Source organism: Gopherus evgoodei, chromosome 2 (assembly GCF_007399415.2).
Source record: "Gopherus evgoodei ecotype Sinaloan lineage chromosome 2, rGopEvg1_v1.p, whole genome shotgun sequence".
Taxonomy (NCBI): domain Eukaryota; kingdom Metazoa; phylum Chordata; order Testudines; family Testudinidae; genus Gopherus; species Gopherus evgoodei.
Genome location: NC_044323.1, coordinates 179,323,850 through 179,345,958, shown reverse-complemented (window position 1 = coordinate 179,345,958; position 22,109 = coordinate 179,323,850). Strand labels below are relative to the sequence as shown.

At 41.0% G+C, this 22,109-nt stretch overlaps 1 protein-coding gene across 5 annotated transcripts in view; it reads left to right on the top strand.

Annotated features, from left to right (window-relative positions):
- Window positions 1-22,109, top strand: part of MAK (male germ cell associated kinase) — a 52,782-nt gene that overhangs the window by 21,441 nt on the left and 9,232 nt on the right. For 4 of the 5 annotated variants that reach the window (XM_030552388.1, XM_030552389.1, XM_030552390.1 and 1 more), the window contains 5 exons: window positions 52-387; window positions 2,517-2,707; window positions 4,122-4,252; window positions 10,804-10,935; window positions 19,758-19,865. In XM_030552388.1, coding sequence (XP_030408248.1) covers window positions 52-387; window positions 2,517-2,707; window positions 4,122-4,252; window positions 10,804-10,935; window positions 19,758-19,865 — 898 coding nt within the window. Of the gene's footprint in view, window positions 1-51; window positions 388-2,516; window positions 2,708-4,121; window positions 4,253-10,803; window positions 10,936-13,474; window positions 13,550-19,757; window positions 19,866-22,109 lie in introns of all 5 variants that reach the window. The other variant, XM_030552392.1, reaches the window with a different exon arrangement.

Sequence of the window (22,109 nt, the reverse complement as noted above, 5' to 3'; positions counted from 1 at the left end):
CTGCATGTTAGTTATAGAAGTGTATTGAATATGTTTTACATTCTTTTTCAGGCTTTGAAATACCCTTATTTTCAAGTTGGCCAAGTTTTAGGACCTCCTCCACAATATTTGGAACAGAAACAATCTGTTGTTAAACCTGGTCAGCCAACAGAGCCAAAGCCAAATCTACCGAAATTAGAACCTGTATCAAAACTAGAATCTGTATCCAAGCCAGAATCTCAGTCTTCACCTGATGCACTTGACGAGAGTCAGCCACAACTTCCGTCAAAGATTAATCACCAACCTCTCCAGCAAAGCCAGCTGCCACAGAATACAACTAACCAACAACTACCCCAACAGCAGCAGCCGCAACCACTTCTTCCAGCCATCAATAAAAACTCATCACCAGTAAGTTATCAATAAAATTTAAGAGCATATATATGAAATAATTGGTCCATGTTAGCTGTGGTACAGTTACCAGATAACTTTTTTAAACAGGGTTACATTTTCCATTAAATACTGGAGATGTGCGTCTCTCTCCCTCCTAACTAGGGTATGTTCAGACTGCACAGTTTCCCTCCTTCAGCACAGATAGGTTGCTCAAGTACACATGCTTGCTTTCTCTTTAGAGACGATTAACTGGTGTAACTGCTACAGGTATGTAACCATGCAGCACTTCCTATGCAAGCCTGCTTTATTAAGGTAAAAAGCATTACAGAGAAAATATATTAAAAAACAATAAAATCACCTACACACATGCTAATAAGATACCAGAATTAATTCCAACTCTAACATGGGCTCTGGCAGGAACAGTCTTTCAACCCTCACCCACCCAAAGGGATTCCTTTGTGGTCACAAGTTCATTCCAGCCTCTGCATAGAACAAGCACCCAGCCTTATGAGACCTCAGTAGGCCCAGTTCTTCTAACCCTACCCTAAGGATTGGGGTATTCCATGGAGCAGGGATCCTGTTCATTTGCTGGAGCAGGAGGAAGACCATGAACCAGTTTAAAACCAGGTGATTTATTCAAAAACCCTTTCTTTATCTATTGGTCCCTGGAGAACCCAGTTTGAACTAGTATTTGCATATCTCTCCAGGAGGTAGCTTCAAAAGGTTGGTGAAGGAGGAAGTATATCAACACTCCCACTCCCTTGTAGAGAAGGTACATAAACAACTGCATTTTTAATGGTGTACCCCAAAGGTGTTATCCCTAATTCAATAAGGTTTAATGTTAATTAATTAATTAATTACATCTTAATTCTGAGTAGTTTGTTCAGGATATTACAGGATGTTGTCCATCTGTCATAAGAACATCTAAAAGTGGTTTATCAAGGATTAATAAATGATTAAGTGATGTTTTAATAATGGTTAGTTATAACCTGTTACACTGTCCAGAAGGTAATTTATAACGATGACCTATAAGCATATCAGTAGAAAGAATCGTAGATGAATGTACTTACAGTATCTGTAAGACATACTACTCATGTCGTAACATGATTATCTAGTAATCATTCCTTTTATAAATTATTTATAAAAAATACCATTAATATAAAGCATTACCAAAAAGGTTTAAATAACCACTTGGAAAGGGTTAGTGCTCCTCCTTCCTGAAGCAGGAGTTGGACTAGATTATTTAAGACCACCCTTCCAGTGCTTTGGTATGTGACATTACTTCTCCAACTGAGGTCTGCTGGCATAATCCTGCTAGGTAATGAGTACCTACAAAATCCATAAAACTCACGTCTTCTAAGCTGTAAACTAGGTCTTGATATCTTCATTTTATTTCTAAACACTTTTTAATTCTGTACAGTTCAAGCCAAAGTTGGAGTTTGAGCATAAAAACTATTCTCAAGAATATTTAGAAATATCTTATGAAATTAAAAAGATATCCAGTATTTTTTGTTTTATTTCCCCCTAAGATATTCACTGACCTCTAATATGAGAAGTATTTAAATAGCGGGTTTCCAGAATCATGCCAATGCCCATCAGCTCAACTGCAAATGAATGAAGCAGAGAATGTCTTTAAAACCTGGTTGGGACTTCACAGGAAACCCTATGGCAGAGGGTGCCTGGGAGAGACTTGGCCGGCCTGGCCCTGCTCCCTCCTGGGCAGGCCAGTCTACTTTTAGGGTTGTGCCAGCTGGCTCTGGACTGCTGGTAATGTGACTGGCTTGTATTACTCTGCCCCCTGTTCCTGTCAGATTTTCAGCTCCCAGGTTCTTTCCGCATGCTTGAGCCAGTGGAACCAAAGAGGTGAACTAGGCCCAGCAAATTGATACTAGTATATGGTTCCTAAACTGACTGCGTCAGGTAGATTTGGACAACTAGGGCCTGATCCTGCATTGAGCCACACTCAGAATTCCTACTGATACTAATGTCTGTTCAGGCATTCAGAACCACTGCAAGATTAGGCCCTGAATGGCTTACCACGAGGAGAGAAAAATCTCTCCAAGCATTTCATTGCATTTAGGCAGGCAATGAACTAGATTTAAAATATAAGAATAGAGAATATTGAAACTTTTTTCTATTGAAAACAGAAGCAAGCAGTCACAGGCCCACAAAATGGTGCAGTTGGTCTTAAAAATTGCAGGAGACGATGGGGTCAGGCTCTGTTAAAGACTGTGGACAGTTGGGATGACTTGGAGGACACAGAATTTGGAATTTCATATTCCAAGAAGCCCAGCATTTCACAGTTAAAGGAAAAGAAAACAAAAGAGTTTCTGTTTAGGTAAGTCCCACAATTACATAAGACGCTTGATTTGTATTGTGTTTTATTTTATCTTTGATTGGGTTTTAGAGTGAGTTTTCATATATTGTAAGGTTTATTTTGATGCTTCCTAAAATCTAGATACATTAAACTAACTTTATTTTCTTTATCCACTAAGACAAATTCTGCCACCCTTACTAATGTTCAGTACTAACTCACTCTTAAAATAGCATGTAAAGGGGTGGGTTGCCCTTCTGCACCCTCTTTTGGCTATGTCTGGCCCTGCAGGTATGCCTCACCGTACTTGAGGCTGACTGGCTATTAACAAGTGTACTCAGGACTTTTACGCTAGTGTACGCTAGTACTTTTAGCGCCCTAGGCGCACGGCCATTTCGCCACCCCGCGCGCTGGTTCCGTGGCTCCAGTGGACCTGCTGCAGTTGTGCCTGCAGAGGGTCCCCTGGTCCGCCGCTCCAGTGGAGCTGCCGCAGTCATGCCTGTGGGAGGTCCACCGGAGCCGCAGGAGGAGCAGACCATCGCAGAAATGCCTGCGGCAGCTCCACTGGAGCCGCGGGACCAGCGGACCCTCTGCAGGCATGACTGCGGCAGGCCAACTGGAGCCACCTGCTGCCTCCCCTTCCCCCACAGCAAAATGCCACCCCCCAATAATCCTGGCGCCCTAGGCGATTGCCTAGGCTGCCTAAATGGAAGCGCCGGCCCTGAGTGTACTTACTTTGATGGAGGCAGTGAGAAACCAAACAGCCTAATACACATAAGTAAGCCTCCCTGTAATGAAGCCCCATAAAGGGAGAACTTGGGCAACATTTTAAAGATTTTAGTCTCAGGTCTTCATTATTGCCTAATGTCATTTGTTCATGCTCTCTGTTGAGGTGGAATGTGGTATATGATATTGCTTGGGGAGAGGTTTTTTTCAATGATTCTTTCACTTAGTGCTGCATTTTTATTTTTATTTTTTTCATTTTCAGGACGATTATGTTCCTTTGCTCTTGGTGTTTTTGTTTTTGTTTTTTTTAAAAACAACACATGCACACTGAAAATATACTCCTGTTCAGTCTGTTTTACACCAAGTGATACATGTTTACTTGTTGTAAACTTATTTTGTGATTAGGAACTGATTTGTGTATCTCAGTCTCCAATCGGAGAGAAACTTTAAGCATTCAGTAATCACCAGGCACTGGTGCTCTTAGAATAGACCTGGACATACTTTTTTTCACATATAGCCTGGGTCTACTCCCATTGAAGTAAATAAGAGTTTGGCCATTAACGTCACTAGAAATAAAATCAGGACCACAATCGTTACTTGGAAAAGATTTGTGGAGTTTGGATGAGAGCACTGTACTTATCAGGCTAAAGTAAATAGCTGTAATTCTGAGTCTAGAGTAATCAGTTAAATTATTAGCTATCTTGATTTTCAGCATGCCAGAGCCAAAGGCCTTGGGCTGTATCCAGTCAGGAGGGGAAAGCAAAGCTCTGATGCGAAATGACTCTGGAATATCAACTACATCAGCAAAACAATACTACCTGAGACAATCAAGATATCTTCCTGGTAAGGGAAAAATCTTTGTCATGGAGAACACAAGTTTTGAAGGGACTATCTGTGATACCTTTTATTTTTGTTCTTCTGATTTGATAATTTCACCTTTCATTGACTAGTTTAAATTTTCAGACTTTTGGCCAAATACTATTCCAGCTCTTCAGGAATACAGGGCCCTCAAAACACAGCATAGTTGGCACAAGACGACCAGGCTGGGTAGAGAAGATCTCAGCACCACTTGCCTACTGTGGCAGTTCACTCCACAGGTCCACTTAGCGGTAATGTCCAAACCTGCTCACCATATCAGTACCAAATACTTTTTGTCCATTGGTAAGAGAGGCTCATCAGCTAACACAACCAGTACAGTTCCTGATATCCAGAACTATAACCCAGTTGACTAATATCAAGGAATTTGAGGACTGAGGACGCTGCCAGAGTTACCCCAGCACAACCTTCTAACTGACCTCCCCTAATAATAAGGAACTGGTTACGTATTGGTTAAACAGATTGTCAGCATCAAGATTTAGTTTTTTGAACGTCGTACTCACAATGGTTTCCTAAAGAACTACTGTTATCCTGTTCATCTATAGGGAAAGGCTGACAGTCTCAACTGATAGTAGAGTCGGTCCACTATTAAAATGAAACGCTGAATTTCAGTTTCTCTAGGGTTGCTGGAGAGAGGCAGCTGCTGGCTGGGTGTCCAGTGCTGAAGGCAGCGCCACTGCCAGCACCAATGGAGAAGTAAGGCTAACACCATACCATGCCACCCTTATTTCTGCGCTGCTGCTGATGGTGGCGTTGCCTTCAGAGCTGGGTGACCAGCCAGCAGCTGCCGTTCTCTGCTCTGCTTTCAGATCTGGGCAGCCAGAGTAAAACTAAAGATTTTCTGTAAAAATTTAAATTCTGCATATTTCTTTGCCAAACAGATATCTAGGATCCATGCTAATCAGTCCAACTCCGAGGCTGTAGGTTGAAGCCATACCCCACCTTGATAATCTGAATGATTTTTGGTTTGTCTGAAATTCAGGCAGAGAAGGCAACTCACTATTTGTCCCTTCACCACACATCTGTTTTCTTGTGAGTAGAATGGGCAGCTCAATTGAAATCAGAGCAATTTTGTCTACAAAGTAACAGGAAAATTCTTTAATCACCAAGAACAAGAATAGGGAGCTAAGAAAGGAAGGGGAGCTGTTTACCTATAAGTAGTTGTCTCTGAAAGTAGGCTATAATAAGCTCTCTGGTGCCATGCTACTCATCTCCTCTTCACTTTTACACTATGTTACATTCATTTCTATATCAACTTAGTTAGCTTGAAAAGGAGCTTTTGGTTCTCCTTCAAATGTCCCCTGCTCTGACTGGTGCAGACTGACCGGTAGAACTGTAGCTAGCAGTAGTTGGGGCACTCATGTCCTCCCTCGCCCCTGCCTCAGTGAATGTTGAGCGTTCCAGGGTGAGGATATAAAAGAGCATGGTGCTCCAGCTGCCTCAGTTCCTTCTAAGCTGCAACCAGCTGAATGCTTTTTGTGTGAAGCTCTGGAGTCCTCCCAGATCTGTGATTAGTTAGCTAGTTTTAAGTAGTTCTATAGTTATAGTAATACAGTTCCTTAGTTGGCATGGAACTGAAGAACAACTACGGTTTCAAAAGATGTGTATCTTGTCTGGCGTTGTTCTGACATTGGATATACATGTAGATACCTGGCACTCACCCTCTAAGTGTTCAATTTGCTGAACATTCAGAACAAGAGCAAAGAAAGACAGAATAGACTTCAAGTAACTTTTTTAAAAGAAGCAGTGGAATGGTTTACCTAGGGAGGTGGTGGAATCTTCTTCCTTAGAGGTTTTTTAAGGTCAGGCTTGACAAAGCCCTGGCTGGGATGATTTAGTTGGGGATTGGGCCTGCTTTGGGCAGGAGGTTGGACTAGATGACCTCCTGAGGTCCCTCCCAACCCTGATATTCTATGATTCAGTGTTGGCAAAACTATCTGGAAATGAAACAGGGCCACGAGCTGAGAGAGCCTACAGACCAGTAGTGGCACTGGACGAGTCTACTAGAAACTGAATGAGTCTTCTTCCTCTGTTGTTAGGAGTCTCTGTGATAAAGATTAGAAAAGGATATCCTCCTGAGGCGCTGTCTAGAGCCAGTACTTTTAGTAAAGACTCAGCTGGTAGGGTAGGCATGATTTTCCAGTTCTTGGTGGTGTCAGCCTTTGTGAAAAAAACCAATCTGCAGGAGAAAGACTCCTCTAAACAAAGTATTTTTAAGGACCCATTGTTTTGATATATAACCTCATAGGAAGGTGAGGAGATGTTCTTCCTCAGTTCCGGATGAGCTGGTTCTGAAAGTGAGACTTTAAAGAATCATTGAGATGAAGGAATGCTGTGGAACTAGTGGCTAGTAGCAGTGTGGCACTGTAGAATTTAATATTCAAGGTACAGATTCATAGATCCAGTACATCCCTGGTTCAGCCAGAGGTTGATTCAGTTTATAGTAATGGAAAAGGAAACAGATGTACTGAAACAGTCCCAGATGTGTGTATTTTCAGAAAAGAGAGGTCATGTAAAAGAATTGAGAATTACTTTTCTACTTCCATCACTTAAAAAGCCTTCTGGTTCCCCAGAGAAGAATTTTTCTCCAATGTTCCATATCCAACTAAGGGTAGTATTATCTCCAGTTTCTTCTGAACTGAGAATAACCTTGGATCAGAAGAAGAAAATATGAATTGCGAACCAGACCTGCAGAAGGAGTATTATGGACAAAAAAAACAATGAGGGATTGTCCTATTTTGGATTAAGAAAAATAAACTGTTTTTATTGTGGATTTCTATGTATGATTAAGATCCATGTGCAGCACCAATCAGTTAAATTTTATAGAATTTATTGTAGCTTAAGAAAACAGCTTAGTAAAGGTTCATCTCTCAGCCATATCAGCATAACATGTACCTATGGAGAGCACATCAATATTTATTAATAATGTAGTTAAGATGTTCTTAAAAGGTCTCAATAATTTATACCTTCCAATAAGACATCCTATGCTATCTTGGAATTTAAACATAGTGCTCTCACAATTGAATGGATTGGAAGAGACCTCAGGAGGTCATCTAGTCCAATTCCCTGTTCAAAGCAGGACCAACACCAATTAAATCATCCCAGCTAGGGCTTTGTCAAGCCACGCCTTAAAAACGTCTCGGGATGGAGATTCCACCACCTCCCTGCTAACCCATTCCAGTGCTTCACCACCCTCCTAGTAAAATAGTTTTTCTTAATATCCAACCTAGACCTCCCTCACTACAACTTGAGACCATTGCTTCTTGTTCTGTTATATACCACCACTGAGAACAGCCTAGCTCCATCCTCTTTGGAACCCCCCTTCAGGTAGTTGAAGGCTTCTATCACATCTCTCTCTCTCACTCTTCTCTTCTGCAGACTAAATAACCCCAGTTCCTATAGCCTCTCCTCATAAGTCATGTGCCCCAGCCCCCTAATCATTTTTGTTGCCCTCTGCTGGACTCTCTCCAATTTGTCCACATCCCTTCTGTAGTGGGACCAAAACTGGACGCAATACTCCAGGTGTGGCCTCACCAGTGCCGAATAGAGGGGAATAATCACTTCCCTTGGTCTGCTGGCAATGCTCCTACTAATGCAGCCCAATGTGCCGTTCGCCTTCTTGGCAACAAGGGCACACTGCTAACTCATATCCAGCTTCTCATCCACAGTTATCCCCAGATCCTTTTCTGCAGAAGTTCTGCTTAGTCAGTTGGTCCCCAGCCTGTAGCGGTGCATGGGATTCTTCCTTCCTAAGTGCAGGACTCTGCACTTGTCCTTGTTGAGCCTCATCAGATTTCTTTTGGCCCAATCCTCCAGTTTATCTAGATCACTCTGGAGCATATCCCTACCCTCTAGCATATGTACTTCTTCTCCCTCCACCCCAGTTTAGCGTCATCTGCAAACTTACTGAGTGTGCAATTAATCCCATCATCCAGATAATTACTAAAGATGTTGAAGAAAACTAGCCCCAGGACCGACCCCTGGGTCACTCCACGTGATACCAGCTGCCAACTAGACATTGAGCCGTTGATCACTACTTGTTGAGCCCAACGATCTAGCCAGCTTTCTATCCACTTTATAATCCATTCATCCAATCCATACTTCTTCAACTTGCTGGCAAGAATTCTGTGGGAGACCATATCAAAAGCTTTGCTAAAGTCAAGATAGGTCACATCCACCGCTTTCCCCATATCCACAGAGCCAGTTATCTCATCACAGAAGGCAATCAGGTTGGTCAGGCATGACTTGACCTTGGTGAATCCATGTTGACTGTTCCTGATCACCTTCCTCTCCTCCAAGTGCTTCAAAATGGATTCCTTGAGGACCTGCTCCATGATTTTGCTGGGGACTGAAGTGAGGCTGACTGGTCTGTAGTTCCCCCAGTTCTCTTTCTTCCCTTTTTTAAATATGGGCACTATTATTTGCCTTTTTCCAATTGTCCGGGACCTCCCCTGATTGCTACAAATTTTCAAAGACAATGGCCAATGGCTCTGACATGAGACCTCCCCTTGAACCTTTGGCAAGCTGTAATTTATTTTGTTTGTCTGTTAAGACAGTGTTTTTTATAGCCATCACCTGTGCAAGACATATACGTAAACTACGTGCATTAACTGCTGATCCACCATTCATAAAGACTACGTAGACTATGGTTTTCATGAAGACTACGTAGTTCTTTGTAAACACCCTAGATTTTTATCAAAAGTGATCTCAGATTGCCATATATATATACTAGTTTTCAATGTTATCAGCTTCCTTTCCCAAACTCCAGTCTCAAAATGGAGAGGATAAATTACGTACTCTGGATGTTAAAAGGGCTTTAGCGTGGTATTTAGACAGGACTGAACAATTTAGACTGTCCCCAAATTTGTTTATTAACTAAGAAAGAACAAGGGCAAAGCTATATCTGTACAAATGCTAGAGTTAGAGTATGTATTAATGAAGCTTATAAACTGATGGAGTTGCCCATTCTTCAGGGAATTAAAACACATTCTACTAGATAGAAGGCAGCCTCTGTGGCTTTTTCTAGATATGTTCCTCTGAGAGAGTTTTATGGCAGCAACATGGAGTTCTTTTATACCTTTTCTAAATCCTAACAATAGTATTTAGATCTGATGCAAGATTTGGCAGGGCAATACTGCAGTCCTTATTCAGTTAGGATTCTGTCATCCCACTTGCCTGGGTCAGAGTACTGCTTAAACTATGTCATGAGTGGGAGTATGCAGAGGACACTCAAAAGAAAAATGAAGGTATTTGCCTCTGGGGTTCTTTGAGGTGGACTCTGCATATTGACACTTCCTGCCTGCCTTTCCTCACTACTTGGAGTCCTATTTATCAAAGGACTTGGAGTTATAGGTAAAAGAACTGAAGTGGCTGGAGCACCATGCCTGTTTATACCTCTGCCTTGGGACCCTGGATGTTCACTGATGGGAGGGATACAGAAGGTGCGTGAGCACTGCAATAGCTACTGATAGATAGAGCTCTACCATTCAGGCTCCATTAGTCAGAGCATTTCATAAGTTTGAATATGCAGAGTTCATCTCAAAGAATCTCATCTATAGTAAATAATCTTCATTTGCCAAAGAAATGAGTTTGTTATTCACTTTGTTAAAAGTGTAGTTGAGGCCTTTCCAGTGAATTCCCTGCAGGGAAGAAAAAAGTCAATTCCTTAATGTCAGATAAAGGCCCAAAGACTCAAGAACATTAATCTCTAAAGAATGTGTCTCTACCTATAGATAGCTCAGTTGATAAATAATCTCAATTTCCTTCCTTTTTCAAGGACATTTCTAATATTCCTCTGGTTCAGAGCCAACTTCAGCTTGTAAGAAAATTATAGCACCAAGGCAGATTTTTTTAAAATGGTATTTAATAGTCTTTCTAAATATTAAATCTGGACACTTATCTGTTACTTTAATTCCACTAGATCTGGGTGCTGCTTTCATGCTGTTTAATCGCATCCACCTCTTTCAGTACATCTGTGTTTTAGAAATACCAATTTTTCTTTTAGTCGTGGGAAGCCTAATATTTTGCATTCCCCTTTGGTGGTTGTAACTGTTTATATTTCATTTGGGAAATACAGCACTTGGTAGCACATAATTTAACTTTTATGTACATAACACATGACCTTTAATTACTTGAAGTCCATAAAAACTTTACTACATTTTTAATATTTTGTTTGACTTTCATTTAACTAGAGTAGCTCACATTGGTCACATTAAGGCAGACTTTTACAAGGTGAAGATCAATTGTCTCTGACGCTGTTAAAAGTTTATCTTATACATTTGATCATTACAATTCTCTCGGTACTAGTCTTTTTTAGGGATCAGTTGTAAAACCTAAGCAGTGTGCGTCATTCTTTGAGTTATAGGAAAAAAGTTGTAGTTCTTTGTAACATCATGTAAAGTCCAAACACTTTTTTAATGTACTGTCAAGGTGTTCTTCCATTCTTAAGATTTTAACTGCTTAATATGTTGTCTTTTGAAGTTGACATTCACACTCTTTAAAATGATTGCTTTTCCAAGGTGTAAACCCTAAGAATGTCTCCTTAGTAGCAGCCAGTAAAGAAGGCTCTCAAGGAATCTGGAACAATTCATTGTTTTCTAAACCACTAGGGCCTACTGGAGGAGGTCTGTCTTTTAACAGAACGAATGCAGGTAATTCATAATTACAAAAAGTACAATTATATGTGCCAGATTATTTTGTGTTAATTTTTATTGTATAAAATTGATTTCGGTAAGGTCTTCTAGCTTACAGTTGTTTCACTGTATTCTTGCTTTTCTCTTTTAATGTGTATCCCCTGAAAAGAACAGTGTACTCAATATTTATATGCCAAGATATATATTCTCATGACGGTGTGGAGGAAGTACATGCTGGAAGTCCAATTATGAAGCTCTGCCAGGAAGAATTTGAGTTCTAATCTATCAGAGCCATTAATTTACTGTGTTATTTAAGAAAGTATTTTGACTTCATTATTCCTAGTCAATTTGAACTGGAACATTGGATAAAAGAGCAGTCCCTCATATGGGAAAAAAAAGAAAAAAGGATGCTGGGTGTGAGCTCATATAATAAAAATAATGTGCAATGTTTACACAGTGCTTTGTTTGAGGATCTCAAAGCAGTTTTCAAACATTGAGCCTGCCAGCCTTCCTTAAACAAAATAGTACTTTACTGCATGAGTAATCCTGCTTTCTTCAGTAAGGTTGTTGGAGTAATGTACTTCACAATATGAGTAAGGATGGCAGTCTGGCTTTTGCTGATTAAGCATCACACCACTACTGAACTGCGTGACATGTACTATATCCCCATTTTACAGGTGGGAAAATTAGGCACAGAGAGGTGAAGTGACTTATTTAAGATATCTTAGCAAGTTAATGTCAGAACCAGGACTAGAGACCAGGCCTCTTGGATTCCCAGCCCCATATTCTAACCATATGACCACATTATTACTTTTTATTATTTTAGATAATAAAGTAATAATTTAGAATCAGTTTCTCAGCTGGTGTGAATAGGTGTCCCCCCATTGACTTCAACAGAGCTATGCTGATTTACATCACCAGCTGAATATCTGGCCCTAAAACGTTTGTAGCAGTCTTCATCCTGAAGGATCTTTGAGTTTTAAATACTATGCAGAGGTCTCACTTCCTTGAAACTGCCATGCCCCTTCTAATAAGGGGGAGTGTAGTAGCCAATCGGTGCCATCAACAATACAGGTTTTTCTGTTTGAAAGTGAAGCACATATTATCTGTCTGAAATTACATGAACACTGTTTGGTAGGAAGAAGGTCATTGCCCACACTGGGATTTTTGACACAATATGAGGTGCATCTCTTACAAATATCTATCATAGGTGCTTATGTGACTCCTTCACTATAGTTTCTGAGCACCTCAAAATGTATTTATCCTCACAATACACCTGTGAAGTAGGGCGGTGCTATTATCCCTATAATACAAATGGGTAAATGAGGCAGACAGGCAAAGGGCCAGATTTTCAAAAATATTCAGATGCGTAAAGATGCAGAGAGGCACCTAATGGGATTTACAAGAATGCTGAAGCAGGTTAAGCACCTAACTTCCATTGAAATAAATTGAAATTAGATACTTTTGGAAAATCCCACTAGGCATGTCTCTGCATCTCTAAGCACCTAAATACTTTTGGGAAAAACTTGACCTTGGGCAAGTAGTGAGTCTTCAGTGGAGCAGGGTCAAGTCTGCACTCAGGTCTGCAGTCTCAGGCTAGCACCTGAACCATCCTTTCTCCTTTTAAATAGTGCCTTGGCATTTTCAGTGACTTCACTTTAACCTTTTATCGAAAGAAGACCCCTTCAATCAACAGTACTCTTCCTCTTAATACCATGCTAGGGTAATGCTTCAGTAGTGATTCACAGGAGAGTGCCATCTAAAGAACCAGTGGACCTACTTTCTCAAATACCTGGGTTTTTCTTTAAGGTCTCCAGTCCTAGTAGTGACCTGCCGAAATCCATTTTAGCTTATGAAATTGGACAAGATCACAGCTCCAGGCTATAAGAATGTGAAAGGAAGCTGAATAATTCTGTTCCAGATAAACTAAAAATCAGTACATTATATAAATGTATAATGAAATGCAAACATATGAAATGGACACAATCAACCTAAAAATCCCACTTCTGTCTGGAAAAAGTTACCTCCAATAACTATAACTGAAAGAGTTTAGAGAAGAAATACTATTTATTTTCTGTTTGTTTGCTTTGTGGATTTGATAGCACTTTCGAAAGCTATTTTCATCATTTCTCGTTTAGAGTCCATCAGTTTCTTGTCTGGCTCTTTTACACACCACCAACAGGGTAAAACTCATTTAAGAAAGACACATGAAAATATGTTTGGTAAAACACAAACATTGGCAGGGGGCTCCCAAAGGCAGGTATATTTACTGTGAACATGTTGGTGATAAATTATATTCTGCTTCTCTTGAGTAGAAGCCTGGTGGTGAGTTCAGTAGCAGCATTTCCCACTTTAGGGTAAGCCTTTTTGCGAACATAGGACTGAAGTCATTATAGTTATAAAGGTACTTTAAACACTCATTCTTACCTGTTTTGATTTCAGGTTTTTTCATTATTTCTGTTTATAAATCACCTAATCAATTCTTCATCTACATTTTCTGAAGGACTGTCTTTTCATCCTTTTTCCTCTTTCTTTCTTTCATCTGCCTTCTCTGCAGAAGAAAACATAATTAAACCAATTGAAAAACTATCATGCAAAGAAAGGTTGAATGAAAAATTAGAGGAGCCAAAAGGTAATTTATGGCAATTATAGCTTGGGATAGATGATTCTTTGCAGGTTTCATAGTTATGTCATGCATTTTCTTATTTTGCTTTTCTTGTAACAGTTGCTCTTGTATAATATATTCCAAATGATCTTATACTTTTTTGTTTCAGTTTTAATCACTATTATTCCATGTTGTGGCAAACCCCACCTTCCACCCTGTAAAAGTGAGGGATCCCAGTTGCAGAGGGATCATTTTTGGTTTTGCTGTGCGGGGAGAGGGAAACAGTGAGAGGAGGGAATGAAGGGGATCTGCTTGCCACTGAGCTGTGCTCCACAAACTCTGTTATAATGGCAGGGAGGATTGAGGATACAGCTGGATCAGTCAGTCTGTGATTGTTTACTTGCACATGGAGCAGGGTAAAGGATTTTCCCCATTGTGAACTTCACCCATAGTTGTTTGTGTCAAGCAGGTGAACTCAAAATATATGAACATATTTAAAGAATCCTTTTAGTGTTTCATACAGAAATACTGGGCCACCTCTTTTGTCTATTTGTCAAGCTCTAGTAAACATGCTTAGTTATTGATCCTGCCCCATTAAAGTTAATGGGAGCTCTACTGTTTACTTCAGTGGGTTCAGGATCAAGTCCTTAGTGGAGGCAGTCCTGTGACAGTGGGAGTGGAGGGCCGTCATTTCCCTAGGACTTAGGCCAACTTGAAAACTACCTTGTAGGCTGTCCTCTATTACACTAGTGCAGCCTCAGAAATCTGAGGACAGAAATTGGCCGTATAGTTATTAAATTCATTAAATAATATTTATCTGTCTTACTTGTTGGAATCTATGTGCCCTGGTGCTAGTCCTGTTCTGAAGCCAGAGAGTATTCTACCACCATAATAATAAACCACAACAGCTTCTGCAGTAATAGGCTTTTGGTGTGCTGCATTCAGCTAAGTGCTTTAAGCACCACAGCACTGGTGCTGTATTAAAGCACACCCTTGCATAGCTCACTGCTTTGGAGTATGTCTTATGAATTGAAAATTATTCATTTAAAATGTTGGTTGGTGTTTTTAACAATTTGGTGGTGGGAGAGTACTGATCTGCTGTGTTCTTGCACTAAGACACAGAGTTCCTAGTAGAAGGAGAAGAGAAAATAATGGAGGGAAATGTGTAAGTATTTTTCTGTACTACAGATAAATTCTGATCTATAAAAGGCTGTGTGCACACTAAAATTACTTGGCCAAAATGTTCCAAAGTTGCTAACATCAGTGTATACAAGAGAGTCGTGTTGTTGTCAAGCTCAGAGCAAGTTTCCATGACACCATGCTTACAGTGCCAGCAATTTATAGGATTTTTGTCTTCACTAGGGCTGCTTCACATGCACATTTTCATGATGCAGCGAATCCTGTCTACATTAGCACTTGCTCTATTCAGCCACCTGTGTATCTACACTATTGCTGGAAAATGGGTCTGAAGTTTTCTAGGGGAGAAGCACAAGCATTTACACTAAGTGCTTTTATACCTTTGCAGCTTGCTAAGTAGATACTAGCTGCAACTGCGCAGAGCAACTCCACTTGGCTACACTGATTTCACATTGATGTAATTGCATTTACTGCAGTGAAATTACACTAGTGTAATGGTGTGGAGAGTATGGATGTGAAACAGAATGTCTCACACCGTACTCACTGCAAGCATTACAGAGCCTGTGGACTGTTTCCTGGCAGAACTGGTGCATAATACCTAAGGAATATAATATCAGCTGTTCATATTTTTGAATTATCCTATTACTTGCTTCAGATGGGCTCAATGGCTATGCCCTGAACGAGGAACCATGCATGCATTGTGAGGGGCAGGGGTCAAATCCTGGTACACACTTACACATGCTAATGCCATGACGAGTCTATTAATGAAATGACAGACTTTACATGAGCTTGTATTGTCCAGGAGGGTACTGGGCAGTACAAGACGCAGATATCTGGGAGAAGTCTGGGACTGGAAATTTGCTGGTGTTGATCTACAGCAGAGGTCTCCAAACTGTGGGGCACCCACCCCACCCCAGGAGTGTGTGGAGAAATGTCCGGGGTGGGTGCAGTGGGTCAGCCCCGGGGGGGGCAGGGAGAGAGTGCTACCTAGCCCCTTCCCGCCCCCAGCTCTGCTCCGGTCCTGCCTCCAGCCATATCCCTGGCTCCTGGTCCTGTGCCTGGCCCCATCTCCTGCCTTCGTGCGGCTCTACTCTCACCTCCACCCCAGGTTCGGCCACTGGCCATGGCTCCATTCCCAACCCATGGCTGAGTCTGTGGACAAGGCCAGGAGTGGAGTTGCACCTGGCTGCGGGCCCAGTTGCCAACCCCCACCACAGCCCAACTGTGGCTCTGTTCCCACCCCCAGCCTTGGCCCCTGGCTGCATCCCTGCTCCCAGACCCAGACCCACCCCCAGCTGCGGCCCCAGCCTCAGTGCCTTTATCCTTCTCTGCATTTCCCCTGCCCCCCATCCCCCAGCTGCAGCCCCACTTCCAGCACCGGCTCCAAGGGGCAGTGGGGTGTGGACAGGGATAAGGGGTGGCATGACCCTCAAAAGTTTGGGGACTGCTGCTCTACAGTATAATTCAAGAATGGCTGGCTGAAGCCCTCTTGCAGTATAACTGGGGGTAACTTACATGCTGGAGACTGTGTGAGAGCAGGCCAGGAGTGGTTGTTCTCATAGAGAAGCAGTGTAAAATGCATCCCAGGCTGGAGAACTGAGGGGATGTGCTATCCAACAGTCCAGATTGTACCCTGGGTAATGTCACAGGGACATGTTTTATTAAAGGTTTATCTTTCATCTGGACTTTTGTGTCATTCTTTATTGATCTGCGTTTTGGTGTGGGATGGGTTGGGGAGGTAGGGAAGCTATGTATTGTTTCAGCTGCTCTCAGCCCTGGCCTGAATGGAGATCTGAGGAGGCTGGCAGAAAGAGTACCACTTTTGCTGACTCCTTTGTATGGAGGTGTGGAGAGGGCACAACAGAGCTGAGACCAGCCTGTGCAATCTGCTCATAGATGTCTGTTTCTCTGGATGTGCTTGCACAGTCTCTCTTCCTCACAGGCCAAGGAGATCCATGACTTCTTTCCTGCTCCAGGCAGGAATGTGTCTAGTAGCTTGGAAGGGGGGCATGATTGCATGCTCACAGAAGAGGGCTTGTAGTTGTGCTCATCGAGATGGGCAATCAGGAAAAGGCATTTCAAAAACATGCTGAAGATTTTAAAGAGACAGAATGGGTTCCGGTCTCTGTCTCTTGGGTAGTGGAGCTCCAAACTGTGACCAGGGCAACCACTGGCACAGGCATAGGGGCATAGTGAGACAGCTGCAGGAGAACTGTTAGGGTCAACACATGTGATTCAATGTCTACTCTCACACTGTGTCAATGGAAGGTGGACCAGGCTTTTGATCTTTCAGTGAAGTGGTGTTTTTGTGGCACTGTAATGCAGTGGTTAGATCAGTGGGGGAGAGATTTAGGTGCAGACAATATGCACAACTAGATCGAAACAAGTCAACTTTGGTCAATCTAACTTTGTCATGTAGATCAGACCTTTGCATCCTAGCTAGACTCTAAGTAAAGATGCACCCATACATTTTCTAAACAGACATCAGTTTCTTATATAAAACTGATACTTTGCAGGGTTGTTGTACCATGAATAAGTTTTAAAGTGACCATGAAGAGCAAGTAAAGATCTGTTGGCTGCCTGAATCTTGCTCAAAAGTTTAAAACTTTGTACATCAATGTACAGACCACCTAACCAGGAAGAAGAGGTGAATGAGGCTTTTTTTAAACGGCTAACAAAACCATATAAAGCTCAGGACTTGATGGTGATGGGGGACTTCAAATACCCAGACATCTGTTGGGAAAATAACACAGCCAGACACAGATTATCCAACAAGTTCTTGGAATGTATTGGAGACAGTTTTTTATTTCAGAAGGTGCAGACAGCTACCAGGGGACAGGCTGTTCTAGCTTTGATTTTGACAAATAGGGAGGAGCTCGTTGAGAATTTGAAAGTGGAAGGCAGCTCAGGTGAAAGCGTGAAATGATAGAGTTCGTGATTCTAAAGAATGGTAGGAGGGAGAACAGCAAAATCAAGACAATGGATTTCAAGAAGGCAGACTTTAGCCAACTCAGGCAGCTGGTAGGTAAGATCCCATGGGAAACAAGTCTAAGGGGAAAAACAATAGAAGACAGTTGGCAGTTTTTCAAAGAGACATTATTAAGGACACGAGGAAACTATCCCACTCCATAGGAAAGATAGGAAGTATGGCAAGAGACCACCCGGGCTTAACTAAGAGATCTTCAGTGATCTAAAAATCAAAAGAGAGTCCTACAAGTGGAAACTAGGTCAAATTACAAAGGATGAATATCAATAAATAACACAAGTATGTAGGGACAAAATTAGAAAGGCCAAGGCACAAAAGATCTAGCTAGCTAGAGACATAAAGAGTAACAAGAAAACATTCTACAAATACATTAGAAGCACGAGGAAGACCAAGAACAGGGTAGACCTGTTTCTCAATGAAAGGGGAAAAATAATAACTGGAAATGGCAAAAGTGCTTAATGATTACTTTTGTTTCGGTTTTCACCAAGAAGGTTGGTGGTGATTAGATGTCTAATGTACTGAATGCCAGTTAAAATGAGGTAGGATCAGAAGAGGTTAAAATAGGGAAAGAACAAGTTAAAAATTATTTAGACAAATTAGATGTCTTCAAGTCACTAGGGCCTGATGAAATGCATCCTAGAATACTCAGGGAGCTGACTGAGGAGATATCTGAGCCATTAATGATTATCCTTGAAGTCATGGAAGATAGGAGAGATTCCGGAAGACTGGAAAAGGGCAAATATAATGCCTATCTATAAAGCACAAGCCAGGGAATTACAGACCAGTCATCTTAACTTCTGTACCTAGAAAGATAATGGAGCAAATAATTAAGCAATCAGTTTACAAACAGCTAGAAGATGATAAAGTGATAAGTAACAGCATGGATTTGTCAAAAAGAAATCTTTGTTAAACCAACCTGATAGCTTTCTTTGACAGGGTAACAAGCATTCTGGATAGAGGGGAAGTGGTAGACATGGTATATCTTGACTTTAATAAAGCTTTTGATATTGTCTTTCATGACCTCATAAATAAACTAGGAAAATGCAACCTAGATGGAGCTACTATAAGATGGATGCAAAACTGTTTGGAAAACCGTTCCCAAAGTTATCCGTGGGTCACAGTCATGCTGCGAGGGCATAATGGGTGGGGTCCCACAGGGATCAGTTCTGGGTCTGGTTCTGTTCAATATCTTCATCAATGATTAAGATAATGACATAGAGAGTACACTTAAAAAGTTTGCAGACAATACCAAGTTGGGAAGGGTTACAAATGCTTTGGAAGATAGGATTAAAATTCAAAATGTTCTGGACAAACGAGAAATGGTCTGAAGTAAATAGGATGAAATTCAATAAGGACAAATGCAAAGTACTCCATTTAGGAAGGAACAATCAGTTGCACACATACAAAATGGGAAATGACTGCCGAGGAAGGAGTACTGTGGAAAGAGATCTGAGGGTCATAGTGGACCACAAGCTAAATATGAGTCAACTGTGTAACACTGTTGCAAAAAAAGTGAACATCATTCCAGGATGTATTAGTAGGAGTGTTGTAAGCAAGACACGAGATGCAATTCTTTCACTCTGATTAGGCCTCAACAGGAGTATTGTGTCAAGTTCTGGGCGCCACATTTCAGGAAGGATATGGACAAATTGGAGAGAATCCAGAGAAGAGCAACAAAAATGATTAAAGGTCTAGAAAACATGACCTATGAGGGAAGATTGAAAAAATTGGGTTTGTTTAGTCTGGAAAAGAGAAGACTGAGAGGGGACATGATAACAGTTTTCAAGTATGTAAAAGGTTGTTTCAAAGAGGAGGAAGAAAATTGTTTTTCTTAACCTCTGAGGGAGAACAAGAAGCAATGGGCTTATATTGCAGCAAGGAAGGTTTAGGTTGGACATTAGAAAAAACTTCCTAACTGTCAGGGTGGTCAAGCATTGGAATAAATTGCCTAGGGAGGTTGTGGAATCTCCATCATCTCACTTTTAAGAGCATGTTAGACAAACATCTGTCAGGAATGTTCTAGATAATTAGTCCTGCCACAAGTGTAGGGGCTGGACTAGATGACCTCTCAAGGTCCCTTCCAGTGATTCTATGAAAATCTTGGCTTTGTAGGTGCTGCTTACAACCCGTCTGGAGGATATATCCCTTCCTTTCATAAAAAAGAAGTTGGATCTGCTGGACAAAGGATACAACTAGCTCCTCTTGGTGCATCAGCATCAGGTAAGAAGCATCTCCATAACCTTATCATGTACTGCATATATATATATATATATATATATATATATATATATATATATATACTTGATATGTTGGACTGGATCTGTAACGGTGTAAATCAATTGGTGTAAATTGACATAACACAATGAAGCTATGCTGATTGACATTTACTGAGAATCTGACTGATTACCATTTCAAAATGGCATGGACCTTCCACTAACAAGGTCAGGTACATGTATCAGTAATAAATTCCAATTTTTAAGCTTTCATCTTAAAGTAGCCCCAAAGTTTTCAGCATTATTTTTCATAATTTTTTAAATAAAGGTCCCTCTGCTAAACAGCCTGTTTTAACTGGTCTCCTTGCATGGGCATTTAAGATGGGTTTTGTTGTATTTTTATCTCATTGTGTGGGAGTTGGTCGTGTAACTCCTTGGGCTTTGAGATGAGAATATATTCTTGGATGAGTGGAATATTACAAAGAATAATGCTGCTGTGTTAATAGAACATTTCAAAGTAGCTAGGCTATTTTGTCTGACTTCTATTTTCTGTAATATAAATGACTGTTATAACTACAGTTGATGTAGTTCTGCATTGTATTAAAGCATATGTGAAAGGAACTATTATTTTATCATGCAATATTTATGTATTTAGCAGTTTAAGACCAATACAAAATTTCACTGCATATAACTGTTACCTCATCTCATCTGTAATAGACATCACATTCTGGGCACTAGGAAGATATTGACAAACTGGAGGGAGTTCAGAGAAGACCAGTAAAAATGATCAGGAACAGGAGGAACTGACTTGTGAGAAATTATTTAAGGCCTTCTCCAAGTTCCATTGAAATCAACAGAAAGACCCCCATTGACTTCAGTGGAACTCAATAGGAATCATCATTACAGCTAAAGGGATTGTAACAGGCTGACAATAGGTGTCTGAAAAACCCATCTGTTGTCCTGATATGCTCCCACTAAAAATATGCAGCATGCTTTGCTGACTCACTATAGCAGGTGGCTCATTACTCCATCCAGCTATAAGGGACATGGGAATGACTCTTAAGGTACATCTACACTACCCACCACTGGTGTCATGTAGGATACATGTAGCAACATGCCGCAGTGTAAAGCAGGCTTTGTTCACACTGCAGCATGTAGCTATACGAATCAATGAAAGGCTCTGTCAGGAGCGAGGCAGTGGGACACTGTTACTGAAAATAGCAGTGTAGATGGGGTAAGCTATGCTTGGACTTATAGAGATCTACGTAGGGTACACGCCCACAGGGTTAAGGTATGTCTTTATTCACCTAAGCCATGCCTCATTGTCTACATTGTTGTTTATACCTGTGCTGGGATACATGCAGTGTATATATTCTACGTACTGAAAAGAATGTGTAGTGTAGACATAGCCATAGAGAGAGAAAGACGTAGGGTGTGGGCTACTCAGTCCTGAGGTAGGAACCCTAGGAGCAGCAAAGCCTAGGGAACAGATTTGAGCTGTACTTCATTGACTTTATTAACCAAGAAATCAATAATAAAATAAACACAAAGAAGGGATGAGTTTTGATTCACCAATTTGTGGATGTTGGTCTGTAACAGGTTGGAAAAGGAGAACGTATGGCTGCACCTTTTTGAAAGTTGTGAATGCCAAGAATGGAAAGGGATCATTTAGCGTGGTTCAAAGGGTCATAAGTGAAAGATGATATTAAGAAATGGAAGGTTTATTTTAAATATCAAGAAAAAGAAAAATGGAGACTTGAAGAACAGGTCTGTGAAATTGGAAAGCTTGTTTCTTTCATCAACAGAAGATGGTTCGAAAAAGATGCTGTCTGACCCACCTTGTCTTCCTCATATCTTCGGACCAACATGGCTACAACAACATTGCTTAAAAAAAACAAAACACTTTTTGGCAAATGAATTAGGCTATGGAAATATCTCTGTGGAGAAGCAGAGGAAGCCCATTGCTTGGGACATTTAAAACTAGACTGAACAAAATCATAATACCTACTGTATGGGACAGTACTGTGTTGGCAGATAGATATTAATGAACTGGATGCCCTAATCATTTTTTTCTCTCCCTAACTTATCTGGTTAGAATACTACTATTTTTGTAGCACATTACTTTCTTCTCCACATAACATAAGCTTCTCTTCTTCTTCGAGTGATTGCTCACATCCATTCCAGTTAGGTGTGTGCGCCGCGCGTGCACGCTCGTCGGAAACTTTTTACCCTAGCAACTCCAGTGAGTTGG